General features: G+C 44.7%; 1 protein-coding gene across 13 annotated transcripts in view; it reads left to right on the forward strand.

The window, feature by feature from the left end:
• Positions 1 to 16,316: 16,316 nt before the first annotated feature.
• The window catches only part of COMMD7 (COMM domain containing 7), a 72,637-nt gene continuing 68,011 nt past the window's right edge, over positions 16,317 to 20,942 (forward strand). For 5 of the 13 annotated variants that reach the window (XM_073880568.1, XM_073880566.1, XM_073880564.1 and 2 more), the window contains exon 1: positions 16,323 to 16,501. In XM_073880568.1, the coding sequence (XP_073736669.1) occupies positions 16,418 to 16,501 (84 nt within the window). In that variant the 5' untranslated portion in view covers positions 16,323 to 16,417. Of the gene's footprint in view, positions 16,502 to 20,942 lie in introns of all 13 variants that reach the window. The other 8 variants (XR_012374724.1, XR_012374725.1, XM_073880561.1 and 5 more) reach the window with 6 other exon arrangements.

Consider the following 20,942-nt stretch of genomic DNA (forward strand, 5'->3'; position numbering starts at 1 on the left):
AGGGGATTTTCATCAGACATGGTGGTTTGAATTCTGCCTCCAAGGTTGCATGAATCTGATAAATCACCTGGTCTCTTTGAGCCTCAGTTTCCTCAGCCAAAGAGAGAGAATATGTCATTGTCACTGGGACCAATGAATGAAATGAAATGAAATGAAATGAAATGAAATGAAATGAAATGAAATGAAATGAAATGAAAACATTGGTGCTGGATTACCCAGTTGGGCAGACAAGGCTCCATCCCCCAAAGAAAAATTTTTATGAAAGATTTTGCCTTTTTTCCCCCCATACTCCCCAAGATTTTGCTTTTTGATGTTTAAAAAAAACATATAGGGGCACCTGGGTGGCTCAGTCCTTAAGCCTCTGCCTTCAGCTCAGGTCATGATCCCAGGGTCCTGGGATGGAGCCCCGCAATGGGCTCCCTGCTCAGCGGGGAAGCCTGCCTCTCCCTCTCCCACTCCCCCTGCTTGTAGTCCCTCTCTTGCTGTCTGTCAAATAAATTTTAAAAAATCTTTTATTTATTTTAACAGGGGCGCCTGTCTGGCTCAGTCAGTGAAGCGTGGACTCCTGATCTCCACATTGTGAGTTCGAGCCCCGCTTTGGGTATAGAGATTATTTAAAAATAAAAGCCATAATAATAATAATAAAATAAAATATTTAAAAATAAACAATAAGTACAAAATTATCATAACAGATCACAATCATTATACTTTTCATGATGGTAATCAATGTTTATTAAGAAGACAACAAAAATTCTGTGATTAAAGGTCATTTGTTTCATCATCTGAAAAAAAAACATAGATAAGGGAATGTCCTTGCTCTTAGGAAATAAACACTATAAAGTATTTAGAGGTAAAGGGACACACTGGCACCAATTTGCCCTTAAATGGTTCAGAAACAACAATATGCATATGTATGGGAGAGGGAGAATATAAAGCAAATGGAGGAAAATGTAAACAAAAGGAAAATCTGGTTAAAAAGACATTCATTCATGAGTTCCTACTACTAGTCCTACAACTCTTCTATAAATGAGGGATTATATCAAATAAAAAGATGCCCACTGAAAATTAACGTTAAAAAAATAAACCACAGAGGGGTGCCTGGGGGGCTCAGTCGGTAGAGCACGCACCTCTTAATTTCAGGGTCGTGAGTTCGAGCCCCGCATTGGGCATGAATATGGAGCCTACTTAAAATAAAATTTTAGGGGCACTGGGTGGCTCAGTTGGTTAAGTGTCAGACTTTTGATTTTAGCTCAGGTCTTCATCTCAGGGTCCTGAGTTCAAGCCCTGCGTTGAGCTCCGTTAATTAGTTAATTAATTAAAATATTTAAAAAACAGGGGCACCTGGGTGGCTCGGTTGGTTAAGTGACTGCCTTCGGCTCAGGTCATGATCCTGAGTCCCAGGATCGAGTCCCACATCGGGCTCCCTGCTCAGCAGGGGGTCTGTTTCTCCCTCTGACCCTCTTCCCTCTCGTGCTCTCTCTATCTCATTCTCTCTCTCAAATAAATAAATAAAATCTTTAAAAAAATATTTAAAAAACAAGGGCCATCTGGCTCAGTCAGTAGAGCACGTGACTCTTGATGTCGGAGTTGTAAATTCGAGTCCCATATTGGATGTAGAGATTACTTAAAAATAAAACCTTGAAAAAAATTTTTAAACAAAAAACAAAAACCCCACACATATGGGGTACCAGCCTGGCTGAGTCAGAAGAGCATGCGACTCTTGATTTCGGGGTCATGAGTTCAAGCTCCATGTAGGGTGTAGAGATAACTTAAATTAATTTTTTTATTTTTTAGTTTTTTTTAAGATTTTATTTATTTATTCATGAGAGACAGAGAGAGAGAGAGAGAGAAGCAGAGGGAGAAGCAGGCTTCCCGCTGAGCAGAGAGCCCGATGCGGGACTCGATCCCAGGAACCTGGGATCATGACCGGAGCCGAAGGCAGACACTTAACCATCTGAGCCACCCAGGTGCCCTAAATTAATTTTTTTTTAAAAAGCACACATAAATATGTATATCCTTCATGCCTTTGTGCTAATCAACACGTTGATGGACTTACACCCATGTCATGGTTAAATATTATATTTGTGTTGAATTCTACCACCATTTTTTCAGCTCTCACAGCAGCTACAGGCTTTAATAACATGCAAAGTGCTAAGCACTGTGCTTGTTGCATAATAGGTACCTCAGATGCAGTAGGTATTTTTATGAGCAGGTGACTTCATCTCTCTGTCTCAATTTCATCATCCATAAAATGGAGGTAATAAGAATCCTTACTTTGTAGAATTGTTGTGAGAATCATATGAGTTAATACATATAGGGCTTTTTGAACCATAACAACCATAAAGGTGCTTGTTAAATTAAAAAAAAATACATTGTTATTGGGGTGCCTGGGCTGGCTCAGTTGGAAGAACCTGCGACTCTTGATCTCAGGGTCGTGACTTTTGATCTTGGGGTCCTGAGTTCGAGCCCCACGTTGGGCATAGTGATTACTTAAATAAAAACTTTTTAAAAAATACATTGTTATTAATAATGAATTCATGCTCCCCTGCTTCCCTGGCTGTCTCAGCCCTTAGCAGGTGCGGAGAGGAACACTCCCGCTGCCCCCTCAGCATCACAGAACCCTGTCCCTTCGGCTCCCTGCTACTTAAGGCAAGCACAGTTCACCTCTGAATCTGCAACCAACATCTAGTGTGATGAGCCCCATTTTACAGTCAAGGAAACTGAGGCTGTGCAAGGTAAGGCAGTTTGCCTGAAAGCCATAACTGGTTGGTGGTAGAGCTGCAACTAGACTCCCAGTCCGAGCCCCACTCTGCACGGACCCCCACCCCACCCCCATTCTGTGTGTGCTATGCTAAGGAGTTTGCGCCTCAGTCAACTCCCAGTCTGATTGGAATAATAATAATAGTAATGCCTACTTCCGGGAGTGACTGCAGGGATCCGCAGAGCCCGTGTATGTGAAAGAACCCTATTGTAAAGTACTTGGTCTTAATTGCAGTGTCATCGGAGGCCACGTTCATGTGCAAAGTGGGTTCCTCACCTTTCATTTTCAACAGAAACACTCAGATCTCTCTACCCCAGTCTACCCACAGAAAGAATTCTTTTATGCCCCCTTTTTTTTCCTTTTATGCCTTTTTTAAACCTAAAAATGGGCCATTGAAAGATCTTCTTTAAATATACCTACCTGGACAAGTACACAGTCTGGTCAGGTATTACTTGTTATTATTAAGTATGTTAGTAGCAGCCATCAAGAGATGTGCCAGACACTTGGCTCAGTGTTTTACACGTATTATGCACTGATTCTTGGGGCAGCTTCATGAAGTAGAAAGGAGTGTTATCTCCATTTTACACAGGGGGAAACTGAGGCCCACAGAGGCAGAGTAATTATTCGAAGTCATACTGCCAGGAAGTGTGCTGAGAGCTGGGATTAAATTCTAAGCTGTGGTCTTAACCACCTTGCTACCCTATAAAAGGTTTAGCATGGTTCCTAGGAGGTGGTACTGATCAACAGGGGGATGGCTCCTACTTTTCCCTAAGAGCCCTTTGCTGGCTGCACAGCCCCACTGACTTTCCTTTGCCTGGGGATATGAGTCTGCCCCCTACCCTCTGAGCCAGGGAAACTCTATCCTGAGGCTTTGCTCCTGGCACCTTCTATCTACTCCTCCTTTCTCTCCTTCAAAATAGGGAAATGCCCTGGGGTGGGCATGGAAGTTAGGATAGGAAGTGCGCTGCCCTTTTCTTTGTCCTGCACCTCTCTCCATCCCCTACAGAAGCAGTTCTTTCCTTGCTGCTGTCACTGAAGAGGTTGCCTTGGTGGAGGAGGGTGTGGATATTTATTTAATTTATGGAACTACCTGCCAGGTGCTATGGTAAGGACTGGGGATGAAGCAGGCCACAAAAACGGACTCAGTCCTGGGGCTGCCTTCCTGGAGCTTACAACTGAGTAGGGAAACAGACACGAATTAATTAAATTGATCTCATGAACAATTATGAGATTACAATTGTGTTAAATGCTAAGAAGACAAGGACAGGGTAAGAGGAAATGGGGCTGAGAAATCTCTGAGAAAGAGCTCTGAGGGAATGCAGGCTACAGGGTGGAGGGAAATGTGTTCTAGGCAGTGGGAATAGCACTTGCTAAGGTCCTGGAACACAGGGAACTGAGGGGAGGCCCGTGTGGCTGGAGCATGCAGTGGGAGAGAAAGAATCTGGTGAAGAAGGTAGGGGCCAGATCACGAAACCTTTTTTTTTTTTAAAGATTTTTATTTATTTATTTGAGAGAGAGAATGAGATAGAGAGAGCATGAGAGGGGGGAGGGTCCAAGGGAGAAGCAGACACCCTGCTGAGCAGGGAGCCGAGCCCGATGTGGGACTCGATCCCAGGACTCCAGGATCATGACCTGAGCCAAAGGCAGTCGCTTAACCAACTGAGCCACCCAGGCGCCCCCAGATCATGAAACCTTAAGAAATGAAGTCATTGGAGGCTTTTCAGCAGACGGGTTAGTAATGTGATCAGATGTAAATAAAGCATTTTGCATAGTGTCTCCCACAATGGTAGCTGGTAGAAGGCAAAAAAGCCCTCCGTTCATTTGGAATAGTCTCTGTGTCTGTAGATAACATTTTATCCCAATTTCTCCAGACATCAAGTGAATGAATGCTCAAGTTATTTATTATCATTATCATAGTGATAATAGTACTCCTAATTTGCTTTCCCTGAATTGCCTAAGGAGATAATTTTTTTTAAAGATTTATTTATTTATTTGAGAGAGTACATGCATGGGCACGGGGAGGGGCAGGGGAGAGGGAGAAGCAGACTCCCTGCTGAGCAGGGAGCCGGACACAGGGCTAGATCTCAGGATCCTGAGATCATCACCTGAGCTGAAATTAAGAGTCAGAGGCTTAACCAACTGAGCCACCCAGGCGCCCTGGAGATCATTTTTAAAAGGTGTAAGACATGGTTAAGAAAACACAGTCCTGGATGCCTGGGTGGCTCAGTCGTTAAGCGTCTGCCTTCTGCTCAGGTCCTGATCCCAGGGTCCTGAGATCAAGCCCTCCATGGGGCTCCCTGCTCCTCAGGAAGCCTGCTTCTCCCTCTCCCACTCCCCTTGCTTGTGTTCCCTCTCTCGCTGTGTCTCTCTGGGTCAAACAAATAAATAAAATCTTTAAAAAAAAAAAAAACACAGCCCAGGGGCGCCTGGGTAGCTCAGTCAGAAGAACACAGGACTCTTGATCTCCGGTTTTGACTTTGAGTTCCATTGGGTGTAGAGATTACATAAACAAACTTAAAAAAAAAAAAAAAAAAGGACACAGCACTACTGTCTCCTGCCCTCACAGTGGCCCTTGTGAGAAGAGCCTCCACTGCAAAATAGTCTGATCTGTCTTTGGCTTTTGACTTGGGTCCCAGGTCTAAACTATTGATTGCTTTCCTCATCCTGAGCCTTAAACAGACAGCATGCCTTACTCTTGAATGTCCCTCCATATATATTTAAGTTTTTTATTTATTTAAGTAATCTCTAAACCTGAGATCAAGAGTCACATGCTCTTCTGACTGTGAGCCAGCCAGGTGCCCCTCCTCCATATTTTGTGGTGATCCTGCAATGAGGTATTCATCCATACTTGATAGGTTTCTACTTTTTGGAAGTTCTTTGAATAAGTCTTGCTTCAGCCACTTGCTATCTGGTAGAACAGCCTTGCCTGTCCAGATGTGGTCTGGTGAGTGTCCAAAGGGATGACGCATGCCCTCATGTTTGTCCTCATGCACACTGGCACGAACTTGAGTCTAGAGATCTCCCTGAAGAAACATCACCCGGGATGGTGGTAGTGATGGCGACAGCAACAAGCAACTAGGCCGTGTTTACCTTCTATTTTTTTTATTCTTTATTTTTTTCTGTGTTTACCTCTTAAATGTCTAGGCCCCAGCACCCATTCTGGTCCCATCCTCGGGGCCTCCAGGAAACCTCTTGCCCACCTCCCAAGCTTTAGGGTGCCCACCCAAAGTTCTTGTCTGCTACACCCAGGCAGATGCCTAAAGGATCTTAGATGATAGAGGCATAGTCCCCCTACTCCAATACCACCCTCTGCTTGAAACCTCCACACAGGTCACTCTCAGTGCCAAACCCAAAGCCCTGGAGGTAGGGTTGAGGCCACGTTATGTTCATGTGTGTAACATTTAGTCCTTTGCTTGGTCGACCCACTTGAACAAAATGTACACGTCAACATGTATGACTCTGCCATTCTTTGTAACTGCTTCACAGAATCCCACGGTATGAACGGGCTGCAATTTATTGCACAGTTGATCCTGTTAGTGGACATTCATTGGTTTATAGGTTTTTCCCATTACAATCCTGGTTACCAAGAACATTCCTCTACATTCCTCCGCATATGTATATACATTTCTGGTTTTTACAGTTACCATTCAATTGTCCAAGATGACTATATAACAATTTATTTATTACTTGTATAATTTTCCAACATTTAATTATGGAAAATATTCTAAGATTCAGCCAAGTTGAAAGAATTTATGGGGAACCCCCTTAGACCTCCTACCCAGATTTTGCCATTGACATTTTATACATCTCTCCGTCCATCCATCCATCCATCCATCCATCCGTCCATCTATCCATCTTATCTTTTGAAGCATTTCAAAGGAAATTGCAGACATCAGTACACTTCCCTCTGAACATTGCAACATGCATTTCATTAACTAGAGTTTAATATTTGTTTATACTTTTTTGTCTTCGAGGTAAAATTTACATAAAAGACACAAACAAATCTTAAGTGTACATTTACTGAACATTCATACACACATACTCACACTGTGTGTGCTCCTCGTGTACCCAAACCCCTATCAAGATATAGAACATCGGGGCGCCTGGGTGGCTCAGTCGTTAAGCGTCTGCCTTAGGCTCAGGTCATGATCCCAGGGTCCTGGGATCGAGCCCCTCATCGGGGTCCCTGCTTGGCCGGAAGCCTGCTTCTCCCTCTCCCGCTCCCCCTGCTTGCGTTCCCTCTCTCGCTGTGTCTCTCTCTGTCAAATAAATAAATAAAATCTTAAAAAAAAAAAAAGATATAGAACATCATCATCACCCTGGAAAGTTCTATTGTCCCTTCCAGGCAATCTCTGTCCCAACTACTACAAAGATAATTAGTGTTATAATTTTTTCCACCACTGACTGCCTGTTCTAGATCTTTATATTTTTTGATGGGGGGGATGGGGGGCCCACTCCCCACATACACATTTTTTCTGCCTTCTTTTATTTTAATGGGAGGAAAACAAAAATCTCACCTCCTTTCCAGTGCCTAAAGGAATGTATCTCTTTCTGACCAGATAAGTTCTATTCCTCCTTTGAGTTCCAATAAGCAATTAACTTCTCATTCCCTGGGACACATGTATTTAGGCTCTGAGCTACCTGAGTGCAGGGACCACATTTATCCCCACAGTAAGTGCTCAATAAGCGTTTCTTCCCTTGAAGCCCTGGCTTATTATCTATCTTTCTCTCACGTTCAGACAAACCATAAAGTACCGGCGGACCTTCCTGTATTTTTGGAAGCTTAGGTTTGACTGCTCAGGGAGGTAGGATGGTAAAGGGAACGTCAGCAGCCTGACCTCATTCTTCCATCAACCCACTGAATGACCCTGTACAAATATTTTCCCCAGTCTGGGCACTGGCTTCCCACACTGTCAAACGGGGAAGATGGTGCAGTGTGGAATGGGGCCAAAAACTTTGGTGTCATTTTTCACTCCCTTCTCTCGCGCAGGATCTGCCAGCACATCTGAAAGTTTTTCCTTCAACTCTGGTCCCAAATCTGACCCTCACCACCCTTCTGTTGCCAGTGCCTTGTACAAGCTACCATCCTTACTCCACTAGAATCTTGCGTCAACCCCACTTACTGGGCTCCCTGCTTCCAACCTTGCCCCCTCCTGTCTCCTCTTCCAGAGCAGACTGGTCTTTGTTCACAGATCTCCCATGATTCCCCATCTCACTCAGGGCAAAAGCCAAAGTCTTTCCAATGGCCCACAAGGGCCCCTATGACCTTGACCCAATCCCACCTTCTACTGTCTTCAGTTCTCACCAGTGACCTCTGCTTTTCCTTGAACACACCACGCACACTCTGACCTCAGGGCCTCTGCAGTTTCCCCTCTACCTGGAATTCTCCCCCCCAGACGTTTTCATGGCTCATTTCTTCACTTCCTTCAGGTCTTTCCTCAGATAACACTTTATTAAAGATGCGTTCCCTCGCCTGCCTATTAAAGAGCAAGCCCCCACCCTCCTCCCCCAGCACTCCCCATCCTCACCATCATCCAGTGTGCTATGTATTTACTTACTTGTTCCCACCTGCCTACCTGACTAGAATGTAAGTTCCACGAGGGACAGATCATCTATCTGTTTTGACTGCAGTTATATTTTGTTCACTGTGCACCTACATTAGGGCCTAGCTCCTAATAGGTGCTCAGTAAATATTTGTTGGTGAGTCAGGGAACATGGGCTTGGGACTTAGCTCTAGCGATGATCTCTTCTATCTAAGGCTTGGATTCTTCCCTTAAAAAAAGCTCCCAAGGGCGCCTGGGTGGCTCAGATGGTTAAGCGTCTGCCTTCGGCTCAGGTCATGATCCCAGGGTCCTGGGATCGAGTCCCGCATCGGGCTCCTTGTTAAGCAGGGAGTCTGCTTCTCCCTCTCCCTCTGCCTTTCCCCCTGCTTCTTCTCTCTCTGTCTCTCCCGCAAATGAATAAATAAAAATCTTTAAAAAAAAAAACAAAACAAAAAACAAAAAAAAGCTCCCAATCTTTTCCTCATTGTATTGTTGTGAAAAGTTAAATGGTACAGGAAATACATGTTACAGAAAGTGGCCTGGCTGACAGTACAGAAGCCCTGTGGCTTAGGGCACGGCTTCTGACACCTGAGTGACCTGCCATGAGGTTCCCTGGCCCTTCTAGTACCTGCTTCAGAAGTTTCCTTAAGGTTATACAAAAGCCCCATGGAAAGTGCTTCACACAGTATCTGATATAGTAATAATAACTGTTGTTGAGGGACTAGAAAAGAAGGATTTTACTTCCTGGATTTGCTCTGGATCTGGACTCTGCCTCTCTTTTGTTTTGGGATAAACAGACCTGTCCAGACCTGTCCTTATCTCCTCTGGGCAGGCCCTCTCCCACCAAGCTTCAGGAAGTCCTTATACATAGCTTGTAGATAACCCTGCCGGCAGGCTGGCCTTTGGAAAGTGATTACTGAGTCATGCTGACCTAGGGAGTAGTGAGAGAAGGTAGGGTGACGAGCCCAAGACCCCCAGGCTTCCCCTTGATTGTTATGTTGATGCCCATGTCCAGGGCCAGTCAGAGATGGACGACTTAGTCTGCTTAACTTCCATTCACCTTTCAGGTCTACCCACAGCTGGCTTACCCCCACCAGACGCTTCCCCCCCCGCCCCACCGAACCTGCTCACCACCCCCCCTCCTTCCTAGCTACATACTGTCCTTCAGCGACTCTTCAAATCCAGTGTGTCTCCCCCATTAAATTGTGAGCTGCATGGGGGCAGAGAAGTAATCTCTCTAGATCACCGCGTGGCCCCAACACCTAGCACAGGGCCTGGCATACAGAAGGTGGTCAATAACTATCTGCTGCCCGGAGGACCAAAGGGACTTTCCCATCTTTCAGATAATAAAAGTGGTCTAGAAGAGAAAGTTCCCCTGGCAGCCCCTCCCAGGTTACACCCAGGTCGCTTCTCAGCACCCTGCAGCGATTTGCATTGCAGTCCTAAAGCAGGGCTAGGCCAGGCATTCATTTTATAATTGTCCTGAGGAGAAAAACAAAACAGACAATAGAGATCCGAGGCCTCATTTTCTCAGGCAAAGAGATTCCTACCTTGAATTTGAAATAAGGGGCGAGAGATTCCCCAAAGGTGGAGGCATTATCACCCCCACCCTCAAAACTAGGAACTGCCCAAAGGGCCCTTCAAAAAACAAATTTCTAGGGGAGGCAGTTTAAAAGTCCATTGGAGCTTAGGCCAAGGATCTTAAAGTATAACTTTTACCCTAGGAATTCCACTTCTGGAATTTATGTCAAAGAAAAATCTTGAGATTAAGGGAGACTTTTGAACGGGTAAGCAAGTTCTTCACCACCTCCCATGCAAAAGTCAAGAGAACTGAAATTGTCCTAGAAGTCCAACATCAGAGGGCTGTTTACATTAATGTGCAGATACAAGGATAGAATACTGGAAGAGGAATTGACTCCTCTCCCCACGCCTTCTAGCAAGCTCAGAGCCAATTTGAAAACCAATCAATAATCTCTCCACTGCTCCATACATTGGTGAGTTTGCACCCTACCTGGTCCTGATTTACCTTTTTTTTTTTAATCCTCCTACTTTAAGTGGCTCATTTCTTCAGCCAGTAACAGTCTTCCAACAGGGGAGTTTTTGTCTGGTTCACTGCTCTGTCCCAGCACCCAGCATGATGCTCAGTAAAGACACGTTGCATGAATGGACAAATATATATCCACAGGGTTGACTTAAAATCTTGGGCAATTTGGCAACTCCTACCCAAACGAAAGGTGGCAACCCAGCAATTCCATTCTAAGATCCAGTAACGCCATTCTTAAGATACCTGTATACATGGCTATCTGTGTATGTGAAAAGGCAAGATGCTAAATAGTGTAAGTGTGTGTGTGTGTGTGTGTGTGTGTGTGTGTGTCCATGGTTCGAAGCAAAAATAACAGAGAAAAGAAGTGTAGGCCATTCCAAAATGATCCTGAGAGCACATTTGAGAAGTTCCAATCTCACTCAGTCTGTGGGACCTTGAATAGCACCTTTCCTCTATCAGCCCCATCCCCCCTCCCACAAAAAAAACAAGGATAAGAGTTAAGACCTCCTGGGGGGCTTACTGAGAGGATTAAGGAAGAAAATGCATGTAAATGCCCAGCACTTCTACAGTTAGTACTGAAGTATATATTAAAATAGAAATTTATTTCCCTTGTGACAGGATGGGAACAAAGATCATTTAACTTCTTTTGACCCCTTTAAAATATATTCTGTAAGTGAACTCAAATTTATGAAAGAGTTGCAAGAATACCCATTATACTCTACCCAGAGTCAATAATTGTTAACCTTTGCCGTGTTTGTGCTATTTATCTCCTCTTCAATTTTTATTTCTTCAACCATTTTATCCCCCTTTACCTTAAATACTTTCAGCATGTAATTCTGAAGAACAAAGACATTCTCCTACATTAGCAAAGTACAATGATCAAATTCAGGAAAGTGAACATTGATACAATATCATTATCTAGTTTACAGTCATGTTCAGATTTCATCAATTGTCCCAATAATGGGGCGCCTGGGTGGCTCAGGCGGTTGAGCGTCTGCCTTTGGCTCAGGCCATGATCCCGAGTTCCTGGGATCAAGCCCTATGCGGGGACTCCCTGCTTGTCATGGGAATCTTCTCTCTCTAAAGTCTTTAAAAAAATGGTTCCAATAATGTCCTTTTTTAAAAATTGTGGTTAAAAAAAACAAGACCCACATAATATTTACCGTCTCAACCATTTTCCAAGCATACAGTTCAGTAGTGTTAAGCATATTGATGTTGTTGTGCCAATAATATATTTTATGGTAATTGTTTACCTCCATCCAAGACCACACATTACATTAGTTATCTTGTCTATTTTAGTTTCTTTTAATCTGGAGCAATTCCCCAGCTTTCCTTTGTTGATGACTTTTATAACATAGGTGTTTTTGAAAAGTGTAGGTCAACTGTAATTTTGCATTTGTCTATGTGCTTTTATGATAAAGGAGCTAGTATTGAAGGTATGATGAGGATAATAATAAATGGAAACACGAAAATGTCCATAGTATATTCCCCCCAGTGTTTGGTAGGAGGAGGGATCTGGAATCTATCCCTTCTGTTATAATGCCCTTGGGCAACACATCAGATCCTCAGGGGTGATAGAAACGTTCTGCATCTCACACCAACCTCAGCATCTCATCAATGTCAGTATCTCACTTTGCAAGATAAGATCTGTATATCGAGGGATCTCTCTGTATTACTTCTTACTACTGTACATGAATCTACAATTATCTCAAAATTAAAAATTTAATTTTTTTTTAATGCTTTTTGGCATTTCAGAGCATGAAGAGTCAACCTTTCTCTGGGGAAGAACTTGGCCCCTTGGTGAAATTCCCAGCGGGAATCCTTGTGCCTGAGAAAAGACTTCTTAATGAGCTCCTTTCACTTGCAGGGGAGGGGGAGGGGGCCCTCTTTTGCCCTCCACAGGGACATTTTAAAGTGAATGAAGGGAGCAAGGTCCCTCATTAAGGCTGAAATGGGAGCTGCTGGGGGCGGGGGTTCTCTAGAAAGGAGGCCTGGCCCCAGGTCTGCATTTCCTGCGACAAAGTTATCGCATTAACAATAATCACTGCTCCTTCCTTCATCCTAGAATGGACTGTGAAGGAAAACATTGGAAAGACCTTTTTACCTATTGTTTTCGTTAACTGACAAGTTCTTAATAAAATTGAAAAACTGTAAAGACCTAAATAGGCAACCATGGGAATTAGTTATGGGCATTATATTCTGGCTCAGTAGAATAGTATGCAGGGTCTTACAATCATGTTTGCATAGCGTTTATACTTGAAGCCAAGAATGGAGTTGTCTGAGATTTTGAGGTTTCTTTTAGAGGACTTGGGATTGCCCTCAAGGTTGAGGAGTGCTGGGTTGGAAGGAGGGTGGGTTGCTCTTAAGTGCCTCATCCAGGGAAATGAACCTGCCACCAGACCCCTATTCAGGGTGAAATGCTAATTTCTGGTTGTTGTCTGAGAGATCAGTCATGGTCCCTACCTAGGAAAGTTGGCTATTCTCTTGCTATTTAGAACCCAAATAGTCTGAACATAACATTCCTTGACACTCAAAAAGAAATAATCAGATGTGGGGAAAAATGTGTACAGGGATGCTTATTGCTATATTCTTTCTATAAGATTGAAAAACTGGAATAATAATAATAACAAGCATTTATTGAGCACTTACCATGGGCCAGTTGCTGGGCTAAGTGTTTTACGAGCATTGTCTCATTTCATCCTTTCAAGTAGGTTCCATTATTGCCTCAATTTTTACAAATGAAAAAGGAAATGGAGGCACAAAAAGCTTAGTAATTTGCCCAAGACAACACTATTAGTAAGTGAGGGAGACAGATGTGCTAATGACAGCAATAACACAATGTGATAAACATTAAAATAGAAATAATATGAGCAACAATAGGTAGATGGTGCAAAGTATTATCATTATACATGTTGTCTATTCGGGTCTTCAAATAAAGCCTGGCACATGGTGAGCATCTAAAAATGGTTGTTATTATTTATACTTCAAACTTAAATGTGCCCAGGAATCACCTGGAGATCTTGTTAAAATGCAGATCCTGAATCAACAGGTCTGGGTGGGTGGGTGCTACAAGTCTGCATTTCTAACAAATTCCCAGATGGTGTCCGTGTCCTTCAAGGACCACACTCTGTCTATCAGAGATTAAATAGGTTGGGGAAGGAGGAAAGCCCTGAATATGTAAAAACAAAACAAATCACAGAAACCCAAGGACCTGTGACATGGAAGAAAACTAGAAGGCAAGATAGTCACTGTGTTACTACAGTGTTGGACAGCAGCTTCTAGTGAATTTCTTTCTCTCTCTTTTCTGTAACATGGACTAATTCAATTCCACAAATATTTATTGTGTGCTTCAGCACTAGTCACTGTAGGAGCAGAAATGAAGGAAATCCACTGGTTTCCTCACGGAAGTTAAAAATAATTTAAAGAGGGGCGCGTGGGTGGCTCAATCTTTAAGCGTCTGCCTTCGGCTCAGGTCATGATCCCATGGTCCTGTGATCGAGCCCAGCGTCGGGCTCCCTGCTCCATGGGAAGCCTACTTCTCCCTCTCCCACTCCCCCTGCTTGTGTTCCCTCTCTCGCTGTGTCTCTCTCTGTCAAATAAATAAAATCTTAAAAAAAAAATAATTTAAAGAAACACATCAAAACCTCAATGAGATACCACCTCACACCAGTCAGAATGGCTAAAATTAAAGAGTCAGGAAAGGACAGATGTTGGCGAGGATGCGGAGAAAGGGGAAGCCTCCTGCACTGTTGGTGGGAATGCAAGCTGGCGCAGCCACTCTGGAAAACAGTATGGAGGTTCCTCAAAAAGTTGAAAATAGAGCTACCCTACAACCCAGGAATTGCTCTACTGGGTATTTACCCCAAAGATACAAATGTAGTGATCCAAAGGGGCACCTGCACCCCAATGTTTATAGCAGCAACGTCCACAATAGCCAAACTATGGAAAGAGCCTAGATGTCCATCAACAGATGAATGGATAAAGAAAATGTGGTGTATATATATACAATGGAATATTATGCAGCCATCGAAAAATGAAATCTTGCCATTTGCAACGAAGTGGATGGAACTATAGGGTATTATGCTGAGTGAAATAACTGAATCAGAGAAAGACAAGTATCATATGATTTCACTGATATGAGGAATTTGAGAAACAAGGCAGAGGATCATAGGGGAAGGGAGGGGAAAATGAAACAAGACAAAACCAGAGAGGGAGACAAACCATAAGAGACTCTTAATCTCAGGAAACAAACTGAGGGTTGCTGGAGTGGAGGGGGGTGGGAGGGATGGGGTGGCTGGGTGATGGACATTGGGGAGGGTATGTACTCTGGTGAGTGCTGTGAATTGTGTTAAGACTGATGAATCACAGACCTGTACCCCTGAAATAAATAATACATTATATGTTAATAAAAAAATAATTTAAAGAAACACACTTAAAAGGAGTGCATCTCATGGTATATGCTATACCTCAACAAAGTTGATTTAACACTTAAAGATATAAATAAATATAATGCCCCAGCAGGGATCTCTTTTAAAAGGTTGAAAATATTTTAAAATAAAAATTCCTGGATGGTGAGTCAGGGGGCCTAAGTTCAGTCACTGTCAGTAACTTGAAGGTTTACTCTCCTCCAGGTACCTTGGACTTGGAGAAGTGCCCTGTATACACTTTCAAAGCACTTTGTACTTCTTGACATCAGTTAATAATTTCACACGTGTGTTGTCTGCTATCCTGACTAAACCCCGACTTCTCCAGGGCCAAGCACTGCATCCGGCTGTCACTGTGGTGTCCTAGCACCTGTCATGGTATCCACTCTCCAGTAGACACTTGATTTATTACCTGTTGAATGAGTACATGAATGAAATAATCACTAAAGGGAAGGCGCATGGCCTCTAGGTCGAAGACATTTTGTTCATATCCTTCCAGGGGGATTTTTAGTGAAGGGTAGAGAAGAAAGCCTGGTAGGGAAAGCCAGCCAATCCTTTCCATAGGCCCCACCCCGTATTTCTAAGCATCCCCTCCCTACCCTCAAGGCTGTGTGTGGGGGTAGGTGAAGAAGTTCTTGGGCTTGGGGATCACGTCCTAGGTTCCAGGGAGCACCTCTCAGTTTTCTCATCTGTTCAGTGGGGATCAGGGTAATAGTTACCCCGGGCTGTGAGAGGTACTTGGGAAAAGACAGCATAGGGGTTAAAGTGTTTCAGGCTAAAGTGATCATCGCCTTCCTAATAATCTCCCTTCATGGACCTGAGCACCACCCTCCCTCCCACTATCACAGTCCTTGCACTTCTGGGGGTGAGTTTACTCCACTCCAGAGGTTCTCAAAGTGTGGTCCCTAAGAGCTTGTTGGAAATGCAAATTCTCAGGCTGTACCCTAGACCCTTCTGGATCAGATACTCTGGGGGTGGGGCCCAGCCATCCGCCTTACACCAAGCCCTCCAGAAGATGCTGATGCAAGCCCAAGTTTGAGTCCTTACTGCTCTGCTCTGATGTAAGCTCTCCTAAGGAGGGACACTGGGCCTGCGTTGTTCACTTCTCTATCCCCCTGGCCTGGCATAGGAGGCGTGCAACAAGAAATCTGCTGAATGGATCACACCTCTGTTAACAGCAGCTAGCCACTGATTGAAGACCTTCTGTGTGTCAGGCTAATCTTCTAAACATTTTAGGAGGATTACCTCAGTTAAGCAGCCATCCCTAGGTTCATTTTACAGAGAGTGAAGCTGGGGCGCAGGCAGGCCAAGCTCTGTGTTGTGGGGTCACCCAGAAGGAGATCCGCTAGGAAATCCCACGTTTGGCAGCTTGGCTCCTTGGGGCTCTCCAGGGGTCGCAGCGGCGCGCGGCTCTGTAGCGCTGCCAGCGCGCCCCGCCCCGCCCCGCCCCGCCCCGCCCCGCCCCCGGGGCCCGCGCGTGTCCGCGGCTCCGCGAGGGCGCCCCGCCCCGGGGCCGGCTGGGGGAGGAGCGCGGCGGCGGCGGCGGCGGCTGTGGCGAAAGTGCGGCTGCGGAAGCGCGGCGAGGCGGGCGGCGGCAAGGGAGGAAGCTGGGAGGCGGCGGGCCCTGCGGAGCCGGGCGGACGCCATGGGCCGGCTGCACTGCACGCAGGACCCCGTGCCCGAGGCCGTGGGCGGCGACATGCAGCAGCTGAACCAGCTGGGCGCGCAGGTGGGCCGGGCGGCCGGGGCGCGGGCCAGCGTGGGTCCCGAGGGCTGAGAGAGGGGAGGGGTGTGGGCCGAGGGCCGCCTGGGGGTGAGGAGAGTGGGAGGGACTAGGCACAGGGGCTTCTGGTGTGCGGTGTGGCGATAGGGAGATTCGGGGACGGGCTAAGGGGAATCGGGGATCTCAGGCGAGTTTGGGCGGCCGGGGGATCTCAAGAGGCCTACGGCGCAAGCTGAGGGGTTCGGGAGAAGGGAGTGTGGGGACACAGGTGGGCGGGAGTCCTGGGAACGAGGAGAATTTGTGGGGGTCTTAGAGGAACTGGGGGACGTCTCCATAAGGCTGAAGGGAGTTTGGGGAACTGAGGTAATGGGGTTCGGCGAGCTGTGGAATTTGGTGGGCCAGGGAGGGACTGAGATGCTCAGTAGAGAGGCCAGTGGGGGAAACTGAGGGGGGTCTTGGCATCCGGCGGGGTCCGGGGGAAGGGGGAGCCTGGGGGGGGGCAGGTAATCCGCGGTCACATACGGGTTTGGGTAATGGCCAGGCCAGGTGGGGACCGTAGGGGCTGAGACCAGGGCTGAGACCCCCTAACCCCCAGTTAAGGGGAATATCTGGTAGTCCTCAAAGAAACCCGCGCCCCCCCACACACACACCCCCTGGTAGTAGAGGAGCTGGCAGAGCTGTTTTTTGCTTGTTCAGGCCGCAAATGCCAGCCAGCCAGCTTCCGGCTCCTGTCCTGGTTGGGCTGCCCTTTTCAAAGCACCAAGGCAGCCAAGATAAATGGGTTCAAATGACACCTCTCGTCACCATTGTAAAGGTGCAGCTGTTTCCCCCACTGGGTTGTAACTTCTCAGGAGGTGGGGTCCCTCTGCTTTATCTCAGCGCCCCCCCCCCCCCCGGCAACTTACTGTTTTCTCATAAAGTAACACAAACTATAATGCCAGACATGACTCTGAAACCCCTTTGTCCAACAGAAATAAATAAATTGCAAGCCACAAGTCTAACTTTACATTTTCTGGTAGTCACATATAAAAATTAAAAAGAGAGGCGCTTGGCTGCGACTCTTGATTTCAGGGTTGTGAGTTCAAGCCCCATATTGGGTGTAGAGATTACTTGAAAATAACATCATTAAAAAGTAAATAAATAGGGCGCCTGGGTGGCTCATTCAGTTAAGCGTCTGCCTTTGGCTCAGGTCATGATCTTGGGGTCCTGGGATTGAGTCCTGGGTTGGGCTCCCTGGCAGGGGAGTCTGCTTCTCCCTTTTCCTCCCCCCCTTGCTTGTGTTCCCCTTCTTGCTGTCTCTCTCTCTCTCTCTGTCAAAGAAATAAATAAATAAAATCTTTAAATAAGTAAATAAATAAAGGGGTGCCTGGGTGGCTCAGTTGGTTGAGCGTCTACCTTTGACTCAGGTTGTGATCTCAGGGTCCTGGGATTGAGCCCTCTTTTGTCAGGCTCCCTGCTCAACAGGGAGTCTCCTTCTCCCTTTGCCTCTCCCCCCTCCCCCACACCACTCGTGCTCTCTCTAATAAATAAAAATCTTTTCTCTCTAATAAAAGTGAAACAAAATATGTTTTCTTTAATCCACTATACTATCATTTCAACGTGTAATCCATATGAAAATATCAATGAGATATTTTACTTTTTGATACTAATTTTTCAGGTTCTGCTGTGCACTTTACATTTATAGTACATCTCAGTTAGACTAGCCTTTTTCAAGTGTTTAATAGCCACATGTGGCTAGTAGCCACTGTTTGTTTATCATACAGCAATTCTAAGTGCTCTTACGTATATTATTAAGCCTTTGAGTCCTTAGAACCACCCTAGGAGGTAGGTACTATTATTATCCCCATTTTACAGATTAAGGAAACTGAATCACAGAGCAGTTAAACAAAAATAGCTGTCATTTATTGAGCATGTACCATGTGGCAGGCATTGTTTTCCAGTGCTTTATGTGTAGCACCTCTAAAAAGGTAGGTGCTGTTATTATTCCCACTTTATAGATAAGAAAAATGGTTCCGGGAAAGAAATTGACCTGTTTAAGGTCAGGCAGCCAGGAAGTGGTGGAGCCAGGAATTCAGGACCAGATGCTTGACTTTAGATTCTGGGGAATGAAACAGAACAGAGTTTTATAGGTGATCTCCCCAACTAGGTAGCTTAGCTTTCACTTGTTTATATGGCAGGGTTTTCTCAAAGATTTCCATTTGGAGAATAAAAAAACATTCTGCTGCTAAAAAACTTTGAGGCTGCAGGATGATAGGATCCCTAAGGTTATCTCCAACTTGGTATTTATGGAAAAAAAACATAAACCACATTCTTTAAAATCAGAGCTTGCCCTCATATTCTAACTTTAAAACGTACTCTGGGGGCGCCTGGGTGGCTCAGTAGGTTGGGCGTCTGACTCTTGATCTCAGCTCAGGTCTTCATCTCAGGATCACGAGTTAGGCCTGTATTGGGCTCCACATTGGGCGTGGAGCCTATTTAAAAGCAAAACAAACAACCCACTCTGGGTCTTTACCTGTTGTTTGTTTTTTTGTTTGTTTGTTTTTAGTAGTCTCTACACTCAGTGTGTGGGGGCTCAGACTCATAATCCTGATATCGGGAGTTGCATCCTCTTAAGACTGAGCCAGTCAGGTGCCCCTTTACCTTTGTTTTTTTTTTTTTTTTTTTTTAACACAGAAAGCTTTTTCCTAATGAGCGATTTACCAGAATCCTTTCCCTGCCTTTTGTTGAATGATCAGATTTTTCCAAGTACCCACTCTGTTAGCTGAATTTATTTTGAAGTCTGAGGCCTAGGCATCAAGGAGAAAAAGAATCAGTGTATCAGTGTGGGCATCAACATTTATTGCTCATTGCTCGCTTCGGCAGCACATATACTAAAATCAACATTTATTGCTCACTCAGTGGGTATTTTTCTGAATGCCTACTGTACACCAAATAGCCACTAAACCCAGTGAGGTTTGCAAAGGCATGATGGACACAGCCTCTTACGATGGGGAAGTTGTGATCTGCTAGGGCAGGTCAGAAAACAGATCCAGCACAGTCCTAAGTGCATCTAGATGTGTTCTCTGATGCCTGTGGCCAGTCCTAGGTAATGTGCATCTTTGAGAATAGGATTAAAAAAATAATGATTTTTAGAATGGTTATGAGAGAGGAAATTCAGAAAAATATAAAGAAAACAAATGGTCTACGGTCTTCTCACCTAGCTGTAAATGAAAGCAACACATACAGTTAGAAAATTCATATAGTATTCAAAGGTCTAAGTTTTTTTAAAGATTTTATTTATTTATTTGAGATAGAGCACAAGCCTGGGGGTGGAGGGAGAGGGACAAGCAGGTTCCCCAATGAGCAAGGAGCATGAAGTGGGGCTGGATCCCAGGACCCTGGGATCATGACCTGAGCCAAAGGCAGATGTTTAACCAACTGAGCCACCCAGGCGCCCCCAAAGGTATAAAATTAAAATATCTATTTCTCTTGTCTGCAGAAACTGTCATTTTAATAGTTTCTTGTGTATCTTTGTAGAAAAAAAAGTCTGCATCTGCCTGTATATATATGGGTATCCGTTAAAATCTTTTTTTATACAAAAGGGATTGCATGATATTCCTTGAAATGGTTCTACCATAATTTATTTAACCTGCTCTATATTAATAGACACTTAAGTTGCTTTCAGTTTTTTGTTTTTATGAACAATGCTGTCAATGAATTGCTTTGTGTAAATGTGTCTGGGTTTACTTTTTGGAACATATCTGAAGGATATACTTCCTGCAGTGGAATTACTAAGTCAAGAGATACAAAAAAATTAGATACAGCTATCAAATTGCCCTCTGGAAAGGTTGTCCTGGTTTTATCCTCTCATCAACAGTGCAAGCATATCTGTTTCCTGGTACTTTCACCAGCACTGGTGTTATCAAACTTTTATTTTTGAAGATCTGATAAGTTAAAAAGTGGTACTTCCTTATTTTACTGATTTGCATTTCTCATCTGGAATGATCTTGAACATCTTTCCATACATTTACTGGTGAGAATAGTTAAGATTTGATTTCATGGTTGGTGATGAACAGATGAACATTCCAGAAGGAGACAGCTATGCAGATATAAAGGCAAAGAATGGGGAAGGTGTTTAGGGAAGATTTATTCAACAAATACTTAACTGTGCACTTGTAATAACTACGACTCTGACCATTTGAAGGAACCTTCTCTGCTAAGACAAGTCTGTGTTTCTTATCAAGATTTAAAACTCTAAGTGCCCTCAGGCAAGGTTCCAGGAGGGAGCCTCAGAAGTTAAGAATCTGGGTAGGTCACTTTCTTATTGGGAGGGTCATGGTGTCTTGGCAGCAGGGCATTGAAGGATAAAGAAGGCTTTGGGGAAAAGAGGAGATAGGGATGGGGCTTAGTGTGTCCTGCAGACCAGATTAGTTTGAGGCCTCACAGGGAGGTTGAACCTGAATGCTAG

This window comes from Callorhinus ursinus, unplaced genomic scaffold (assembly GCF_003265705.2).
Source record: "Callorhinus ursinus isolate GAN/ISIS: 27379988/994484 unplaced genomic scaffold, GSC_fseal_2.0 scaffold38, whole genome shotgun sequence".
Classification (NCBI taxonomy): domain Eukaryota; kingdom Metazoa; phylum Chordata; class Mammalia; order Carnivora; family Otariidae; genus Callorhinus; species Callorhinus ursinus.